General features: G+C 52.6%; 1 protein-coding gene across 1 annotated transcript in view; it reads left to right on the top strand.

The window, feature by feature from the left end:
- The first annotated feature begins 931 nt into the window (after window positions 1-931).
- Window positions 932-16609, top strand: part of SMARCD2 (SWI/SNF related, matrix associated, actin dependent regulator of chromatin, subfamily d, member 2) — a 31789-nt gene continuing 16111 nt past the window's right edge. The window contains exon 1 of the mRNA XM_039504116.1: window positions 932-986. Within this exon, the coding sequence (XP_039360050.1) occupies window positions 960-986 (27 nt within the window). The 5' untranslated portion in view covers window positions 932-959. The remainder of the gene's footprint in view (window positions 987-16609) is intronic.

Here is a 16609-nt window from a genome sequence, read left to right as displayed (position 1 = left end):
CAGGGTGTGCGCATAGGTACAGGCGCACATGCATGCCTGTCGGCTGTACAGCGGTACAGGCGCACACACGTGGGTGATGGAGGGTGTGGGGGTACAGACATAGACGAGTGCATATTGAGGTGGGTGGGGTGCAGGCACACACACACGGGTGTCGGGGTGTGCGTAGGTACACACACACACACACACACACGTTGCTTTAATTACAGGTAAAGCAGCCAATCATCCTAGTGAAGACTGGCCCTCGGTCGGTCCCACAGTCTGAGCCCCGCCCGCCTGCTCCGGGCCAGGCCCTGCACCCAGCCCAGGGCGGACCCTGCCCTCTCAGCGGCTGCTACAGCGCCCAGCGCCCACCCTCGGGCAGCAGGCGACTCCGCTCCTAGGGCTCAAAGGCCGGGGGGCGGGGCTTGAAGCTCAGAGGCGGTGCCCAGAGAGAGAGCAGGAGGCAGGGCTTGGGTGGGGGCGGGGCCCAGGGCCCAGGAGGGGCGGGGCTAGGTCCGGGGGCGGGGCCCAGGGCCTGGAGGCGGGGCTCGGTGTGGGGGCGGGGCCCGGGAGGCGGGGCCCAAGTCCAGGGAGGAGGCAGGGTTCGGTGTGGGGGCGGGGCCCGGGGCGGGGCTCCGGGCCCCGGAGGGGCGGGGCCCGGTCCGGGGGCGGGGCCCAGGAGGAGGCAGGGTTCGGTGTGGGGGGCGGGGCCCGGGAGGCGGGGCTCGGGGCGCAGGAGGGGCGGGGCTCGGGCCGGGGGCGGGCGCTGCTGGGTGCCGCGCGGTGACTCGCCCTGGGAGCCGCCGCAGCTTCCTAGTAAACAGCCGGGCCGCGGGGCCGCGGGAGCCGATGTCCGGCCGCGGCGCGTTCCCGCGCAGCCCGCTGACCCCGCCCCGGGGCCGCGCCGCCCTTCCGCCGCGGGGCCCGGCCTCCGGGGGGGCGCCAGCCCGGCGGGAGCGGGGGCGGGGGGGTCCGGGCCCATGGGGCCCGCCGTCGTCCAGTACCAGGTGAGGGCTGCGGGCGGGCGGGGTGTGCGGGGGCCGGAGGAGCGCGCTGAGGCTGAGGCGAGGGCACTGGGGTGTGTGGGTTGGGGGCTGGGGTGTGGGGAGGGCAATGTGGGGACTGTGTGGGGGCACTAGGGGTGTGGGGGCTGAGGGCACTGGGGTGTGTGGGTTGGGGGGCTGGGGTGTGGGGGAGGGCAATGTGGGGGGACTGTGTGGGGGGGATGGGGAGGGCACGGGGGTGTGTGGGTTGAGGGGGCTGGAGAGTGGGGGAGGCCGCTGAGGGAGGGCACTGGGGGAGTCGGGCTGGGGGGGGCTGGGAGAGGGCACTGAAGGACCCATGTGTTGGAGGGGGGCTGGTGGAGGGCACTGTGGGGGCCCGGGTGTGGGGGGAGGAGTTGTGTGTGGGGAGGAGGGCACTGGGCAGCGGGTGGCTGTGGGGGAGGGGGGTGACTGTGTGTGTGTAGGGGGGCACTGGGGGACTAAGAGGTGTGGGGAGAGTACTGGGGAGGGACTGGCGGAAGGTGCCATGTGGTGCCGGACCGGAGGAGGAGGAGGGCGGTGGCAGCCCCAGGAAGCCCCCATTGCTCCCTTGCCATGGGTGAGTTTCCTAGAGCCACACCTAGCTAAACACCATCCTTCCAATTTGCCCGGTCCCTGTGCACCCTGCAGCCCTCCCCTGGGGAGCCAAGCTCTGGCCCAAGGGAGGAAATGATTTCCAGCCCAGTGCCCTGCTGGGGTTGGGCTCTCACCAGCTGGAGTGCCTCTGCTGATCGGGGCTGCGGCACTAGGTCTCACACCGTTCAGTGCAGAAGTCCTTACACCACGGTGGCACCAGGTACACTCAGCTGCCTCGGTTTCCAAGTGCTCTCAGAACGTGGCCCCACACGGAGCACGTTGCGCTAGGTTACACTGGGTCATGGCAGCAAAGTCTGCATTCAAAAAAATGTGTCCCGCTCGTCATGCCAGGCACAGATGGAAAAACCTGCTCATGGGCTCAGCTTCTGCCTGTGTATCCAGCAGCAGCCAGGGACTAATTAAAAGAGAGTGTGTAGCAGTAACCCGGGATCAAGTGGGCAATGGTTACACTACGTTAATTCCAGCTCCTCCGCTCTGGCTCTTATTCTACAACATAATTTTGAAGAAGTAGGGAAAGGGTCTAAGATGTCAACTGAAGAAGAATCTGTAACTTTGCTAATTGGGTCCTGAGGCTTGGAGATCTTGCCCTATGGGTGGATTTACCATGGGGCTGGATGTGATCATTCCATTTACTAGTTTAAAAAGAAATGGCTGTAGCAGTCCAACTTATGGACACCCTGTTCTTTGAAGCAGTGGGGAACTTGAGAGAGATATGTGCCCCCCCCCCCCCCGAATGAGCTCATGCTTCATTTCCTGTTTCTGAATTCGGCTGAGATCCTTTTTAGATGGCTTGGGGTGGGGTGTCTCCTGGTAGGAGCTGTCACTCGGGGGAGTTGTTTTGTTTTGGAGAGGATGAAATGCAGATGGTAGCTTCTACTTGAAAGGTAACCAGATTATATTGACCAGGAGCTTGGAGGCTTTTATGGTGCCTAAAACAGCATTGTGTATGTTTGGGGGAAGGGGTCTGTGCATGAGAGTCATTAGAAAATAACAGGACAGGAGACAGACCCCAGTCAAGTCTGTTCTTTGCTGTTTTGGTGCCCTGACCGGGTTCTCTGTACCAAAGTCTGGTAAGTGGACTCTTAGGGTATGTGCACTGCAGCTGGGAGCATGGCCTTCCAGCCTGGGTAGACAGACACACGCTGCGGACAATAGCTGTGGCCCAGGTGACGGTGTGGGCTAGCCACTCCAGTACAGCCCCAGGGAGTTGGACAAGCTTGTACTCGGGTGGCTGGCCTATGGTGCAGCATCCACACTGATATTGCTAGCCCATATCTATGTGCCCGGGCTGGGAGGCGCACTTCCAGCTGCAGTGTAGACGTATGCGCTGAGGCTGTTCTGTGGAGGTGATAAAACCTGTTGGCAGAGGGGTGGGGTGGAGAATGGGGTTGCTTTTCTTGGGTCTTGTACAGGAATGTGTGCATAATATCTGTGGGTAGCTGTAGTACTCAATAGGAATGTGCTAGAATTCAGCCAACATCTCTCTTCTTCTCCCCCCCCCCCCAAAAAAACCCCAAAACAAAACCCTCAATTGTATCAAACAGCCCTTCCTGCTTTCCCAGGTGCTGAGAGGAGGTAACACTTGTGGGCATGATTTGGCTACTTGGCAGGCCACTTGCTGCTTCACCTCTTCTGAGGTGGTGAGTTGGATCATGGACGTGCAGCAGGCCACCAAGCAGCCCCTCTGCGTGCAGCTTTGGATATTAGAACCTGCTTTAGAAAATGTTGGCCTGAATTGCTTGGCTAAGGTTGGATGGCAAGTCAGTGGGAGAGCTGGGAACAGAATCCTGACTCCCTTCCCTGTGTCTTAGTACAAGACTCTTCTTCCCCATACAGTTTCCAAAAAGTGCTATGGGATCTCTAACACATACCAGACTTGGTTCTCGGATTAACATCTCCTCCTTAGGACGGCAGCGGTCACAGTGCAGGGTGATAGCACAGGCTCCATATTGTCAACTGAGGATTTTATTTCACTGAAATTTTCTAGCATGTGATCAGTGTGTTAAAGAAACTTTGTCCAGATGCTGTGTCAGATTTTGCATAATGACAGGTTTCAGAGTAGCAGCCGTGTTAGTCTGTATCCGCAAAAAGAACAGGAGGACTTGTGGCACCTTAGAGACTAACAAATTTATTTCAGCATGAGCTTTTGTGAGCAACAGCTCACTTCTTCAGATGCATTCCATTCTATGCATCCGAAGAAGTGAGCTGTAGCTCATGAAAGCTCATGCTGAAATAAATGTGTTAGTCTCTAAGGTGCCACAAGTACTCCTGTTCTTTTTGTGTCAGATTTCTCCCTTGTGCCGCCTCTGTTTACGCCTTCTTTTCCTTGGTTCTCCGTGGCTTTTAGCCACTTAAAGTCCATGAAAAACGGTGTTAGCAGATGAACGCTGACTCACTTGTGGTGTTGCTGTGCAAACGCTCTCTGTGTCAGCAGCATAGGATGATGGTCTGGGTCGGCTGTAAACAGCCAGCAGGAACTGCTGCACGTGACTCTATGTCAGGGGCAGCCCTGAGATTCACTTGGGGTTTGTGCGACGGTCATTCTGTTTGTGTGAAAGCCAAACCATTCTGAAGACAGCTAAGTGTGAACAACCTCAGGCGACAATGGTGTTTTCTACTGAAGCTTCTCCAGTTCCCCTGTTTTCCATTTCCCCTTTTGTAAGTCAATATTTATGCGCATGCTTTGCAGGTATAACAGCTATGCCCAAATTTTAGATTTCCTGCATATAGTTTACCTGAAGGAAGTTGGACAGATAGTGGAAAATAATGGAGGGGAAGGAGAAGGTTCCTGCTTAGTATCTGAAGCAGGGAATGGACACTGGTCTCTGGAGTGGAGCTGGCCAGCGAGCAGAGCTAGGGAGGTTTGGGAGTCAGTGAAACAATTCTGTGTGCTGTCTAGTGTTCTTTGTGAGGAGTGTAATATTATAACTGACACTCAAACTCTCTGCCCTCAGCGTGCAAAGCTGCTCATGCTGCTAGGCTCCTGCATGCTGGTGTGATTCGCTCTGAGCAGGCTGCAGGGTTGGGTACAGCTCTCTGCCAGTGTTTAAATGGAGGAGACCTGATCGTTCTACAGTCTCCAGCTAGCCCATCTTCCACCCCTCTGCTAGTCTCCACCTCCAGGTCACCAGCCCACCCCCATTTATATCCACGAATTAAAAAACAACTCATCCCCCAGCCTAGGAAATGTCCACATTGAAAACATCATTAACAGAGAGTTAAGGCTGTTCAAGTTATTTCCTCAAACACCAAAAAGTGAGGAAATCTCAAATCAAGGTAATATACAAAACTCTGAGCATTAACCCACTAGGGTCCCAACTCGTGACCACGCTAATATGCTGTAACATGCACTTTCCTTTCAGCAGTATCACCCACAGTGCTCCAATCCTAGCATCTCCGCATACTGTACAGCTTCTGTGTTCTGTCTGTCTGGTGTAGAGTATGTGGAGATGCTAAGATGGTGTCATTAAACTAGTCAATAAAGACCCATATCTTAAATTTGTGGAAGGTGCCATAGGGCAGGACAGAGGCCTGTTGACAAGAGTTTGTTGAGATCTAGGGCTGGGGTAACAAGGGGTGCTGTGGGCCATGGTTGGGATGCATTAATAGCGACTACATACTTGTCTCCACGCTGGCTGTAGCCAGTACTATCAGCCCTTCACTTTCATGGCTGTTCCTCACTGGAGCCTCACAGCACCGGATCACAGGGAGTGCGTGCTTGCAGAGCTGCTGCCGTCTGTTCTGTGCAGCTGGAGAACGCTGGTGTAGGCCTATGGACACAGATTCAGACCTGGGGTGCCTTGGTTTAGTTGGGGACTTACTCCACAGTTCAGGCTCTGAGGGACACAGTAACGGGTCTGTGCCAGGGAATACTCAAGGGCTCTTTAATTGGTGGATTATTAACATGATACGTTAATCCTTCTACATCCTTGTGTATCACTTGGCTGTTTCGTTAACAGCTCGAGTAGGGAGTTTAAGCAGGTGGCTCGTCTCGGCATCAGAGGGTTTTGTCTCTGTTAATCCCCCATGCATTAGTGGCACCAGAGTCTTCTAACCTGGTGGTTAGTTATTGGTGTTCCCAGAATAGCCAGACCCTGGTCCTCTGCATGGCGCCCAGCAGTCGAGTTTAGACAACAAAGAGGGGTTGGGTAAGAGGATCAGAAAATGGACGATTATTCAAGCTTTGCCAAGGTGCTTGGCACAGTGCAGAATGAGGAGACCCGGTCAGTGCCTCCCACGAGCTGCCAGCTAATTCTGACACATGGGTGTGCAGAGGAGTTTGAGGCAGAGCAGGGCCTTGGCAGAGGTCACTGCTGAAGGGCTCAGCAGAAGGGGTTTTGAGGGAAGGGTTTGAGCAGTGGTGCTGGGGACTGTTCGATCATGAGCAGAACTCTGTCCTGAGCATAGAAGGAGTCAGACAGAAAACTGGCTACAAAAGGGGGTGCTTGGCTAGAGTGAAGACAACTGGTGAGCAGAAAAAAAACAAGTCTGGAGACGGGCCGTCTTGGCAGTGAGGAGGCGAGGCCCAAGCTTGCTGCAGCTGGCAAGGGAAGCTCTCGAAGGGATTTGAATAAGGGAGTGGTGTGGTCTGAGGAACCAGTGAGGAATTTAATTGCAGTATTTCTGCTGTGCTTTTCACCTCGAAGGTGGAAGTGCCGCCATTAGAGGCTGAGTCCCAGGCTGAAATGAGCCATGTGTACTCTTTAATGCAAATTAGGTGATGGTTTAATTCAGTCAAAATCAGGGCATCCTTCATGTGCAAGGGCACAGCTCTAATGCTGGGCCTAAGCTGTCTGACCATGTTAAAATGGTTACATTCTGGTGAGGAAAGAGCTGCTTTCAGTTCGTTTATGTAGGACCTCTACAAAACTGTTGTGCTCTTTGCTGCCCCTAGTGGCTCTGCCCTATAAATTAACTATCTTGGGTACTGATGTTATGCCAGAATAGAAATAATAGACCAGAAAACTACATGTTCCATTAGAAATGGTTTGATCAGTATTTGCTGAATGAGAAAGATCTTCTTTCCAAGATGTTTAGAGGCTGTTTGAAATAAGAGTTGTTTGTCCCTGCCCCAGAGAGCTTGCAGTCTCACTGGTATGTGATTTAATGGGTGTAACACAGTGAAGGGGGTTTCGGTAATAGGAATACATGGTTATCTAAGCCAGCTCTGTATATATTTCACAGGAGTTTTTTATATGAATCTGCACCAGGCCACTTGTCTGTGGTGTAGAAGTCAGATTCAGTGGGGGGACTCGAAGTGGGGTGCAATGGACAAAGTGCCAGGCCAAGAAGATTTCAGCAACAGCAGCATTTTGAATGAATCTGAGAAGGGATCAGGGTTGCTAGGAGTCAAGATGAGAGCGAATGACCTGGACTAGGGTTCTAGCCGAGCAAGGGACTGTCTGGCCTTTAAAAACAGCTACATGGATGTGCTGTTACGCTGGCGTGTAACCCTTCCTTGCCGAACGGCGGTGGTTTTAGAGGGCAGGTTTCATCCGAGAGATTATACATCTGAGTTAAATTGTGTATCGTCGCTTAATCATCTGCTTCCTCTTTTGAGGAGGGAGAGGCAACAGTTGAGTCATACCCAGCCCTTTGCCCCCAAGAGGAAAGCACCTGAGGTGGTGAGACTGGAGTTAATCTAGATGTAAAATCTCTGTGAAACCTGCTGTCTGAGGCTTCCACTCCACCCATCATCAGTTCTTTTTCTGCTGCCTCTCTTGAGACGCGCCCCCACCCTTTCTGCAGATACTCCCTCAACTCCTCTCTTTTCTGTAGCCTTCCTTTCTTTAGCCAGGGTCTGGAGAGGGCAGGCCTTACCAGGGCAGCCTTTTGGGGGGCCAGTTCAGTGATCTGTTTCCCTTCTGAGCTTCTGGTGGGAACGTGGTGCTACTTCTCATGCTGCTGCTAACTGTGGCCTGTAGAGTAGAAAGCTAGTCTTCTCAGCACTCCCTTTTTGGTGAGAATCGTACTCCTTTCTCCTTATTTCATTTTGCCTTAATGCTTGGGCTACAGATTAAATGCCACAAAAATCTGAAGAAGTGGGTTTTTTAGCCATGAAAGCTCATGCTCAAATAAGGGCAGCATGGGGAGCAGAGAGTCTTTAAGGTGCCACCAGATTCCGCCTTGTTTTTGTGGATACAGACTAACGCAGCTACCCCTCTGATAAATTAAATTCCAGTAACTTTTCTCCTCCCCTTTGCTGTCTCCTTCCTGTCCCCTTTCTCGGATTTGCTTGTGATGTTTTCACTCTTGCATTTACTTTTTTCTGTGCCATCTCAGTTTGTCTCTTCCCTCTGCCTGTCTGAGACCATGAAGTGTGTGAGTCTGTTGTCTTCTGTGATGATTTGCATGAAGGATGGCATGGTTCTAGCCTGCTGTGTTTCAATGGCAGGTGCAGAAGTCTCAGGTTATAACTTGCGCACCGTTTGTACAGTGGGCTGGGGAGACAGAATGTCAGAAATGGATTTTTTTTACTCATATTAAATGGACCCTGATGTGCAGCATAAACTGACTTGTTTCTCTCCCTTCCCTCGATCTCCCCCTGGGACCTTGCAGTAGCAGCGAGCAGTAAAACTGCCATTGTGGGTTCTGGCACAAGTGTGGCTTCATGCCCGGATTGAGTTGAAGGCAGAATCCTCCGACCTGTAACATCTGTGGCTTCGCAAGCAAATCTGTCTGGACCCAAATATCTCAGCTGGTGCTTGCAGCATCGCCAGCACGTGACTAAATTTTCTGCTGCATGGTTCTGGCCATTGCTTTGTTCCTAGTCCCCTTTATTCACTACCCTCCTGTCTTCAGATTTTAGCGCAGGAATAGCCCGACTTCTGGAGTTCCTGTTGTAATAAAATACAACTAATCTCCAGTCATGCAAGTCCTGACCCCGCAGCAGTCTCCTTACACAGCTGTAGTCCTGCTAGGGGAGAAGTCTGTACTGGGATTTCCAGGAGACTAGGCAACATCTTAATATTGCCTTCCTCTGATCCCTTCTGTTTGATGATTTTAGTGCCCTTGAACAAACTGAGCTTCCTGATGTCCCTGTGGGGCAGGTATTATCCCTGTTCTACAGACTGGCAAACTGAGTCAAGGGGAAGTGAAACAGCCATAGACTCGGAATGCCACGTGGGAGTTGGGCCCTTCTGCAGCAGGGATAATGTAGCTTCAAAATCCAAGAGATCCCTCGCGTGAGCCTAAAAGCTGAGCTGAAATCCTGTTTGAACAGGGTTTGTTTTGCATGTCAGAATGGTAAACATTGCTGTTTGGCTTATGGGGATTTTGGAGGAACATGCAGGAATTGCCTTCACTGGGCATCCATCCAGGCCTGGCTTCCAAAGCCCCGAGCAAGAATACACGTGGCTCTCTCCGTAAATGTCAGTGTGTACGAAGTTGGATCACATGCTTCTGGCATGTCAGGAAAGCCCTCTTTGTTCTTAAAGGCTACACTGGATTCAGGTTTGGGAATTGACAGATAGTGACAGTAACTACGGCCTGTAGGATCCTGAAATGCAAACCAGAGCAAGGACCATATTCTGGTCTGCACCAGGCGTACCATGGACCTGCCCCTGTGGCAGCAACCGGTCTGTTTCAGTCACAGTTGATTTCCTACAACTTTCAAGCATATCCCCTGCCCACTGCCTGCCTGTGCACGTGTTCTTTGTGGGGAACTTGATACTGCATCCTAGTAGCACCACTCCTGGTTTTCATTAGACAGATGAGGTCTTTTGGATCATCCTTTCCTTAGCCCTGGGCACTGAGAGGCGTGTTGCTCCTTGGTGTTAAGTTGTAGAGAAAAGCCATTACATTGGGACAAAGAGGAACAGAGAATTGGAGATGGTCTCTTCCGGTTACTTTCAGAATCACTCTGTTTCTTTCTTTAAACAGTGTGTGACTCAGGCTATAACTGCACCACAAAGATAAGTCGACCCGTGTTAGGTCAACTTACAGCCACTGCATGAATTACTGCAGTGGTGCATGTCCACACTACCCACCTTGGGTCGGTGGCGCACGTCCTCACCAGGAGCACTTCCACTGAGCTAAGAAGGGCAGCATGGGGAGCAGAGAGCCTGGTCTTTCAGCTCCACTGGCAGCTCCCTGCCAGGAGCCCGGCTGCCCCACAGGCTCCTGGGCTCCTGGCAGGCTGCCCGCCCCCACCTCCCTGTTCCCAGCTGGGGTCTTGCTGCCCGGCTTTCACAGCAGAGCTGTGAAATTGACAAGAATGACAGCCAACAGCATCGACATAAGCCTTGAGCCTCCACATAGCTGGGGAGTTACATCGGCGGGAGGAGCATTGCAGTGTGTCGACAAAACGGTGGAGTGTAGACAGGGCCTCAGATTGTCTGGCTTGGCGTCTCTCTGCTGACCGAGCACTGAAGTTAGTTCTCCCCTTCGGTTCCCTACTTGCAGCGTCTCCAGTTCCTGGCCTGCCCCCTTCTCGTGAGGAGCCCTTGGCAGGCATGTAGGTTTCTGTCATGCAGGCAAATGTTCATCAGGAAGCATTCCAAACTGATGTTACTTCTGAGGGAAGCTGACGCCAAGCAGGGCTCCCAAAGTGCAAGAGGCCTATGCATCGATCTGGAATGAACCACTCCACTGTAGGCCGCTCTATCCATGCTTTTAGCTTCGAGAGGGAATAGAAGCAAAAATTTTCTATCCCACTTCCAAATGGCTCCACTCATTCTCTGTTGGGAATTCTGGACATTGGCCAACATCTTCCTTGAAATGTAACTTCCGAGCTTTTCCCTTAGCGTAGCCCATCAGCTGGAGGAATGTGAGGGGTTCTAGGTGGCAGGGTCACTGGGGCCTGTGGAGACTAGAGGCCCTTGCAGACCCCAGTCGGGATGGGCATTATGTGCTAGGAGCTGGGACTCGCTGGCTGTAACACACACAAGGCAGCACCATGGATACTGCTGGTAGAACTCAAACCAGCAGGGGCTTTGCTCTGTCCTTGAGAGGATTCTCTAAGCAGCTGTTGAACAAGGCCGTGGGAATAAACCAGGAGACGGGGACTCTACTTGTGTGATTCCACCTTTCCAGTTCCTCGCATGCAAGGGATTGAACCCAGGTCTGTGACGTGCTGCCTGGCCAGAGGGCTAAATCTGAGCTGTGGGTGAAGACTGCTCAAGCGCTAGTGGAGGTGATGCCGAAGTCAAGCATCAAAGATCCATTTGTCATGGTGCTGACGCTTCACTTACAAACATGAGGCCTCCCTTCTCCCCACTGGAGCCGCCTGGTCTCTGCAGGCTTCCCCATGCCAGGTCAGCTTCAAGAAATCTTCATACAGCATGTTATCACTCGTGGCAAGCTTTCAGACACACCCTCTGAGCTGACTCCAGGCTCCTCCAAGTCCCTCCCCAAAGAGAGCTCCTTTTCCTGCCCAAGCTTCAGAAATCTGACCAAATAAAATAGCCCAGTGAATGAGGTGGACACGTCCCAAGAACGACAGTCAGGGGTTGGTTACTTTAGAGCAGGGGTTCTCAGCCTTTTTCTTTCTGAGGTCCCTGCCAACAAGCTATAAAAACTCTAGGCCCAGCTGTGCCACAACAATGTTTTTTCTGTATCTAAAAGCCAGGACCATTGTTGGGGGTAGCAAGCAGGGCCGCATGCCACAGGGGGTCCTGCAAAGCTAAGTTGCTCAGGCTTCAGCCCCACGTGGCAGGGTCGGGGCCCTGGGCTGCAGTCCTGTGTGGTGGGGTTTTGGCTTTCTGCCGTGGGCCCTAGCGAGTCCAATACCAGCCATGCTTTGCGGACCCCCTGAAACCTGCTCGTGGACCCCAGGTGGCCCCGGACCCCTGGCGGAGACCCACTGCTTTAGCGTGTGTATGTGAGAGGCATAGCAAGTGATGATTAGGAGTTGGGGATACCGCAGAGCCACTGCACCCTGACTGGCAGAGACTTGGCCAGGCCAGGCCCTGGCCGTTGGCGACATCCTCTCGCTTGGGGAGGCTTGTCATAGGTTTATGCCAGAAAAATTACCAGCCTAAACTACACCAGTCAGCTTTAGGGCTGCGTCAAAATAGTTGCCCTGTGTGAATTTCCTTGCTGTTGATAAGCCTGAAAGTCAAGCTGGGCGTTCCTCTTTTGTTTCACCACAATGAAGGTTCTTTCGAGTGATTGCACATGTCCGTCCCTTCCATGCATGGGCCCTGCGCACAGTCGTTGGAAACTTTCCTCTGGCTTGACTGCCCTCAGCTGTTGCGTGTCTGCATAACGGGCTCAGCCGCCCCCGAGCTCCCTCAGTTCCTTCTTACCGCCGGTGCCGGTTCTTGGAATTGCTTGGCTTGCCTTAGCGAGTGCTCTGCGTGTTCGTTGTAAATTAATTGTAGAGACTTTTCTAGATTTATAGTGTTAGTACTTAGTTGATAGTGTAAGTTTTCGTTTTTGGCTGGACTTAGGGTTTTTTCCATTACCCTGTACCAAGGGTTGCCTCGGTCACCGGCTTCAGGCCCTGCGTCTCTCGAGGTAGGCCGGTGCCCGTAAGTGACCCACGCTCAGGCTGCCTGAAGTGTTTAGGAGAAGCTCATATTCAGGATCATTGCCAGATCTGCAAAGACTTTAAGCCGCAGACAAGGAAAGACAGAAAAGCCAGGCTAAAGTTTTTGCTCATGCTAAGACCTCTGTCGGAGCCCCGAAGGTCAGACTCTGCTCTGAGTGCCTCCCCGTTGCCTGAGTCCCAGCACTGCTCATGCTCCCCAGGGCCTAGGAAGAGGCGTAAAACCTCCAAGCAGGCCGCGGAGAGGGGAAGGTTGCTGGCACCCGTGTCATCTAGGCGTGGGGATAAGAGTCGAGTGCAGCCTCAAGCTAAGCACTCCTCTTCTCTGGCACTGCCGAAGCTGGCGAGCATTGACGCTGGCACCATCTCGGTATTGACCGTGCCGGGTGCGTCTGCAGCAGCAAGAGATCTGCTGAACCTTTCGGTGCCGGTATTTCCAGTGGTGCAGGAGACCATGCTCTTGGTACCAGCGGACTGGGAGGGCACCAGCAACATCGGTGCACCACTTGGTACTGTCAGCCTCTGTTACCTCAAATTGCACGTCTGTCAGTACCATCCAAGGGGAATCCTGCACTATGGGCTGTACTGCATCATTCTCCAACTCGCTGTTGGTCTTTGGCACCGTCGTAGCAGCCCCTCCTTGGTCAGCGGAGGGAGAGTCATTGTCCTCTGAATCCGAGGTTGGCTCCTGTGTCTCCCAGCCTCAGAGCTGCTCTCGTTACTCGCCATTGTGGCACTACCTTCAGTGGGAGGACCACTGAGTGGGTGGCCAAGAGGTCTCTGGTGCCCACCACCAGACTAATGGCCTTTTTGGAACCCCTGGAGTTTCCCACCAGTTTCTAGGTCATACATGAGACTTCCTGTTCTGTGTCCTCGGCGAGGTGGGGGACACCTGCTCACCAGGCAACGCCTGTTCCTGAGCCCAGTACCAGAATCCTCATCACCTTGTTGACATTTTGGCCGAAGCTGGGCCGTTGTGTGGCTTTACCTATTAAGGAGGCAATTTGGGACCCTGTTAAGGCTCTCTGACAGACCCCTTTGTCCCTTCCCCCTACCTCAAGAAGGGCCAGATGTAAATCCTACATGCCTTCCCAGGGGTTTGAATCCCTCATCCACCCCTCTGGGCTGTCTGGTGGTGTCAGCAGCTAATGAAAGGGAGTAGCAAGGGGCGACCCGTAAATCAAGAAACACACACAAACTAGATCTGTTCGGCAGAAAAGTTAATTTTAGCGGGGGGTTGCAGCTTGGGATTACCAACCAGCGAATGCTTTTGGGCCAGTATGATTTTAACGGGTGGGATTTCTTTTTAAAGTTCAGAGACGTGATGCTGGAGGCCGCTAGGTGGGAGTTCTCCTCAGTTGATGAGGGGAAAGCTGTAGCAAGATCTTTTCTGTAGGCTGCGCTGGATGCAGCAGATTTGGTGGCTAGGTCCACGGCTTCTGCGGTGGCCGCACGTGGGAGCTCTTGGCCACGGGGCTTCCCCAAGAGGTTCAACAGGCTTTATGGCACCTGCCCTTGGAAGGGGCGTTGCTGTTTTTGCAGCAAACTGAGTCTAAGCTCCATGGCTTGAGGGGCTCTAGGACCACTCTGAAGTCTTTGGGATTGTACCCTGCAGTCCCAGCCAGAAAGCTTTCTGGGTAGCTACCTCTGCAGCCAGAAGTGGGGCCGAACTGCCTTATCCGATTTTTTCTAAGGATAAGGTGTACCTGCACCCTCCTCCGAGATCTCTCTCTAAAATGGTATCTAATTTTCATATTAACCTGTCAGTTTACTTACCTACATTTTACCCAGAACCACAGGCCAATAAAGAGGAGCAATGTTGGCAGAGCTCCGGTGTCAGAAGAGCGTTGACTTTCTATGTAGACAGGACTAAACAGTTTTGTTTGTCAGCCCAACTACTTGTGGCCATAGTAGACAGAACGAAGGGTCTCCCGCTCCCTTTGCAAAGAATTTCATCTTGGAACTTCCTGCACTCATGTTTACGACCTGGCAGGCGTTTCACTGCCAGGGAGACCGATAGCACGTCCCACAAGATCACAGGCAGCAGCAACGGCATTCCTTGTGCAAGTCCCTAACCAGGACATTCGTAGAGCAGCGGCTGGTCTTCAGTTCACACCTTCGCATCCCCTTATGCCATTACTCAGTATTCCAGAGACAATGCTAAATTTGGACGAGTTGTACTCCAGGCTGTGCGTACATGAACTCCGATCCCTTCTCCCACTTTACGGCTTGTGAGTCACCGAAAGAGGAATGCACATGTGCAATCACTCGGAAAGAAAAAACGGTTACTAACCTTTTGTAACTGTTGTTCTTCAAGATGTGTTGCACATGTCCATACCACGGCCCGCCCTCCTACCCCTCTGCATCCTTGCTGGCTGGCAAGAAGGAACTGAGAGAGCTTGGGGGCGGCTGGGCTTGTGCAAGTGGAACTGACGGGAACGAGGGAAACATTTTGTGGTGGTGATGTCCAAGAAGGAATAGATTCCTGCCTGTGCTGACTGTGTAGGGCCATCTGGAGTAAAAAGCAGTAAAACCGATTTGTCACTAAAGCCAGCAGATCTGATTTTGGTGCATGCGGTGGGAGGGTTGTGTGTGGATCTGTTGACGATGCCATCTTTACGGTGCTGCTTATCAGAGCAGAGATGCGCTTCAAGATGAGGCCACTGGCTCAAGCGTCTCTTGCCTTTCCCCCCCTACAGCACCACCTCAGTCACAAGAGTACGTGGCCAGTGCTGCAGAGCCGTCAACGGCTAGCTGCTCTCCATCCTCTGCAGCATCTCTCCTTTATGCAGCTTGGGGGAAAGAGGGGAAGCTGGCAGGGCAGGAGAGGAAAAATAGGGGAAGAGAAACTAAGAAATATGGGGTGGGAGCAGAGAGAGAAAGCGGCAACAGTGCTGGGCGGGAATGTGCGAGGAGTGGGCCCACCAAACAAGGCCCATAAATGTCCCCAGAACAGCTTCATTTTATTTACCAGGTAAAATGATAAGCAGTTCATTTAACTATCTAGTTGCTGTTTGAAATTCTCATTAGCCAATTGGACTGCTCCATCCCCATGTCCTGTTGAGTAGGTGCCATGTGACGCTGTCTCCTGTGTGGGGGCAGCCACGTGGGCAGCTGTAGGTGGAGGGAACTAGCCAGTGTGTAGCAGTGATTGCTCTCCGTTTGGGAATATTGCTCAGCTTGCTGGGTGGTGCCAACAAAGGAAATCGGAAGCAAAATGAATTAGTTTTGCATGAGTTCTACACGAGCATTGCCCCTTAGAATTCAGTCTGTTCTGTGTTTTCAGTGCCAGGTGGAATTGTTGAGATTAAATGTTAGAAGCTAAGTGACTGGAATTTCCCCATACTTCACAATGGGGGTAACTGAAAGATTGCCCAAGGTGACTTCAGGAAGAGCTAGGAATAGAGCCCAGCTCTCTAGTAAGATAGAGCTAAGGCTTATCCATTTCCCACAGTGCCTTTCAGAATGAATGTGCCACATTTATGTGCTTGTCTATCCTGTCTAACCCTGTGCCCTGCTCTATCTTAGAGCCATTAGTATAACCTAGGAATTCTGATACTCTTCTGTGGACCAGCCCCAAGAGGGCAACATGACAGTTTGCCGGTAGATTATACAACTATTTGTGAAACAGTAACGGCATGTTGGGCAACAGCCTACTTCTGCTACTAGCTGCTCCTGTAGCTCAAGTGGAGGAGGTCTGTACTGTGGCTCTGAAGGTCCTGGGTTCCAAAGTGCTGACAGCCCATGTAGGGCATTGTGACAAGTCTGTAATTACATATGGGTTGAATTAAGATTGCCTGGGCAGCCTGAAATTTGGCACTTGCTAACTTTGGGTGCCTGACTTTGCAGCCTTAATGTGTTTAAACGTGGACTTTTTAAAATATTTGTATAGGGCCTCCTGTGAAGTTGGCACTTGTTGAGAAACTGGAGGCCTCAGAGCATATCTAGCAGCTGTCAGAACCTTCCACTTGCAGCTCACCTGTTTGCATCCAGCAGAGCAGGGAGTAGAAATTGTGCCCGTTTAATGGCTCTTTTGGCTTCTCTAGGAGATGAGTTTGGTGGGACTCGGTTCCGGTTCCCCCAGTCCAAACCCAGGCTTTATGCTAATTGGTGATCTCAGCCGAGTGGTCGACACCTGTGTGAGCCATGGAGCCTGAACTGCTCCTGGTATGCCTGGAATCAGTGTCTCGCCCCCCTCGGGCAGTGTGTGTAGGAGGCTTGTTCTGGAGAGGGCTTTAGTAACTAGGGATCTCCAAAGCTCGCTACATCACCCGACTTCAAGCCGAAGTTATGGCTATATGCAGACAAGCTCATTAACTTCACCTAAAATGTCACGTAGAGCTGTGCAAAACCTGGCCGTGATGTGCACCCCGATGGTCACTCCAGAGTACACGCAGCCCAGCCAAATGGGCCCCTCTCTGTTTTATTGCAGCGTTTCATTGCGTTTGCAGCAGGCTGAGCAGAAATCCCTATTCAGGACGTTTTGTGTTTGGTGGCAGAG

Source organism: Mauremys reevesii, linkage group 17 (genome assembly GCF_016161935.1).
Source record: "Mauremys reevesii isolate NIE-2019 linkage group 17, ASM1616193v1, whole genome shotgun sequence".
NCBI lineage: Eukaryota > Metazoa > Chordata > Testudines > Geoemydidae > Mauremys > Mauremys reevesii.
The sequence above is the reverse complement of the archived record's forward strand: the minus strand, read 5'-3'. Positions and strand labels throughout refer to the sequence as shown.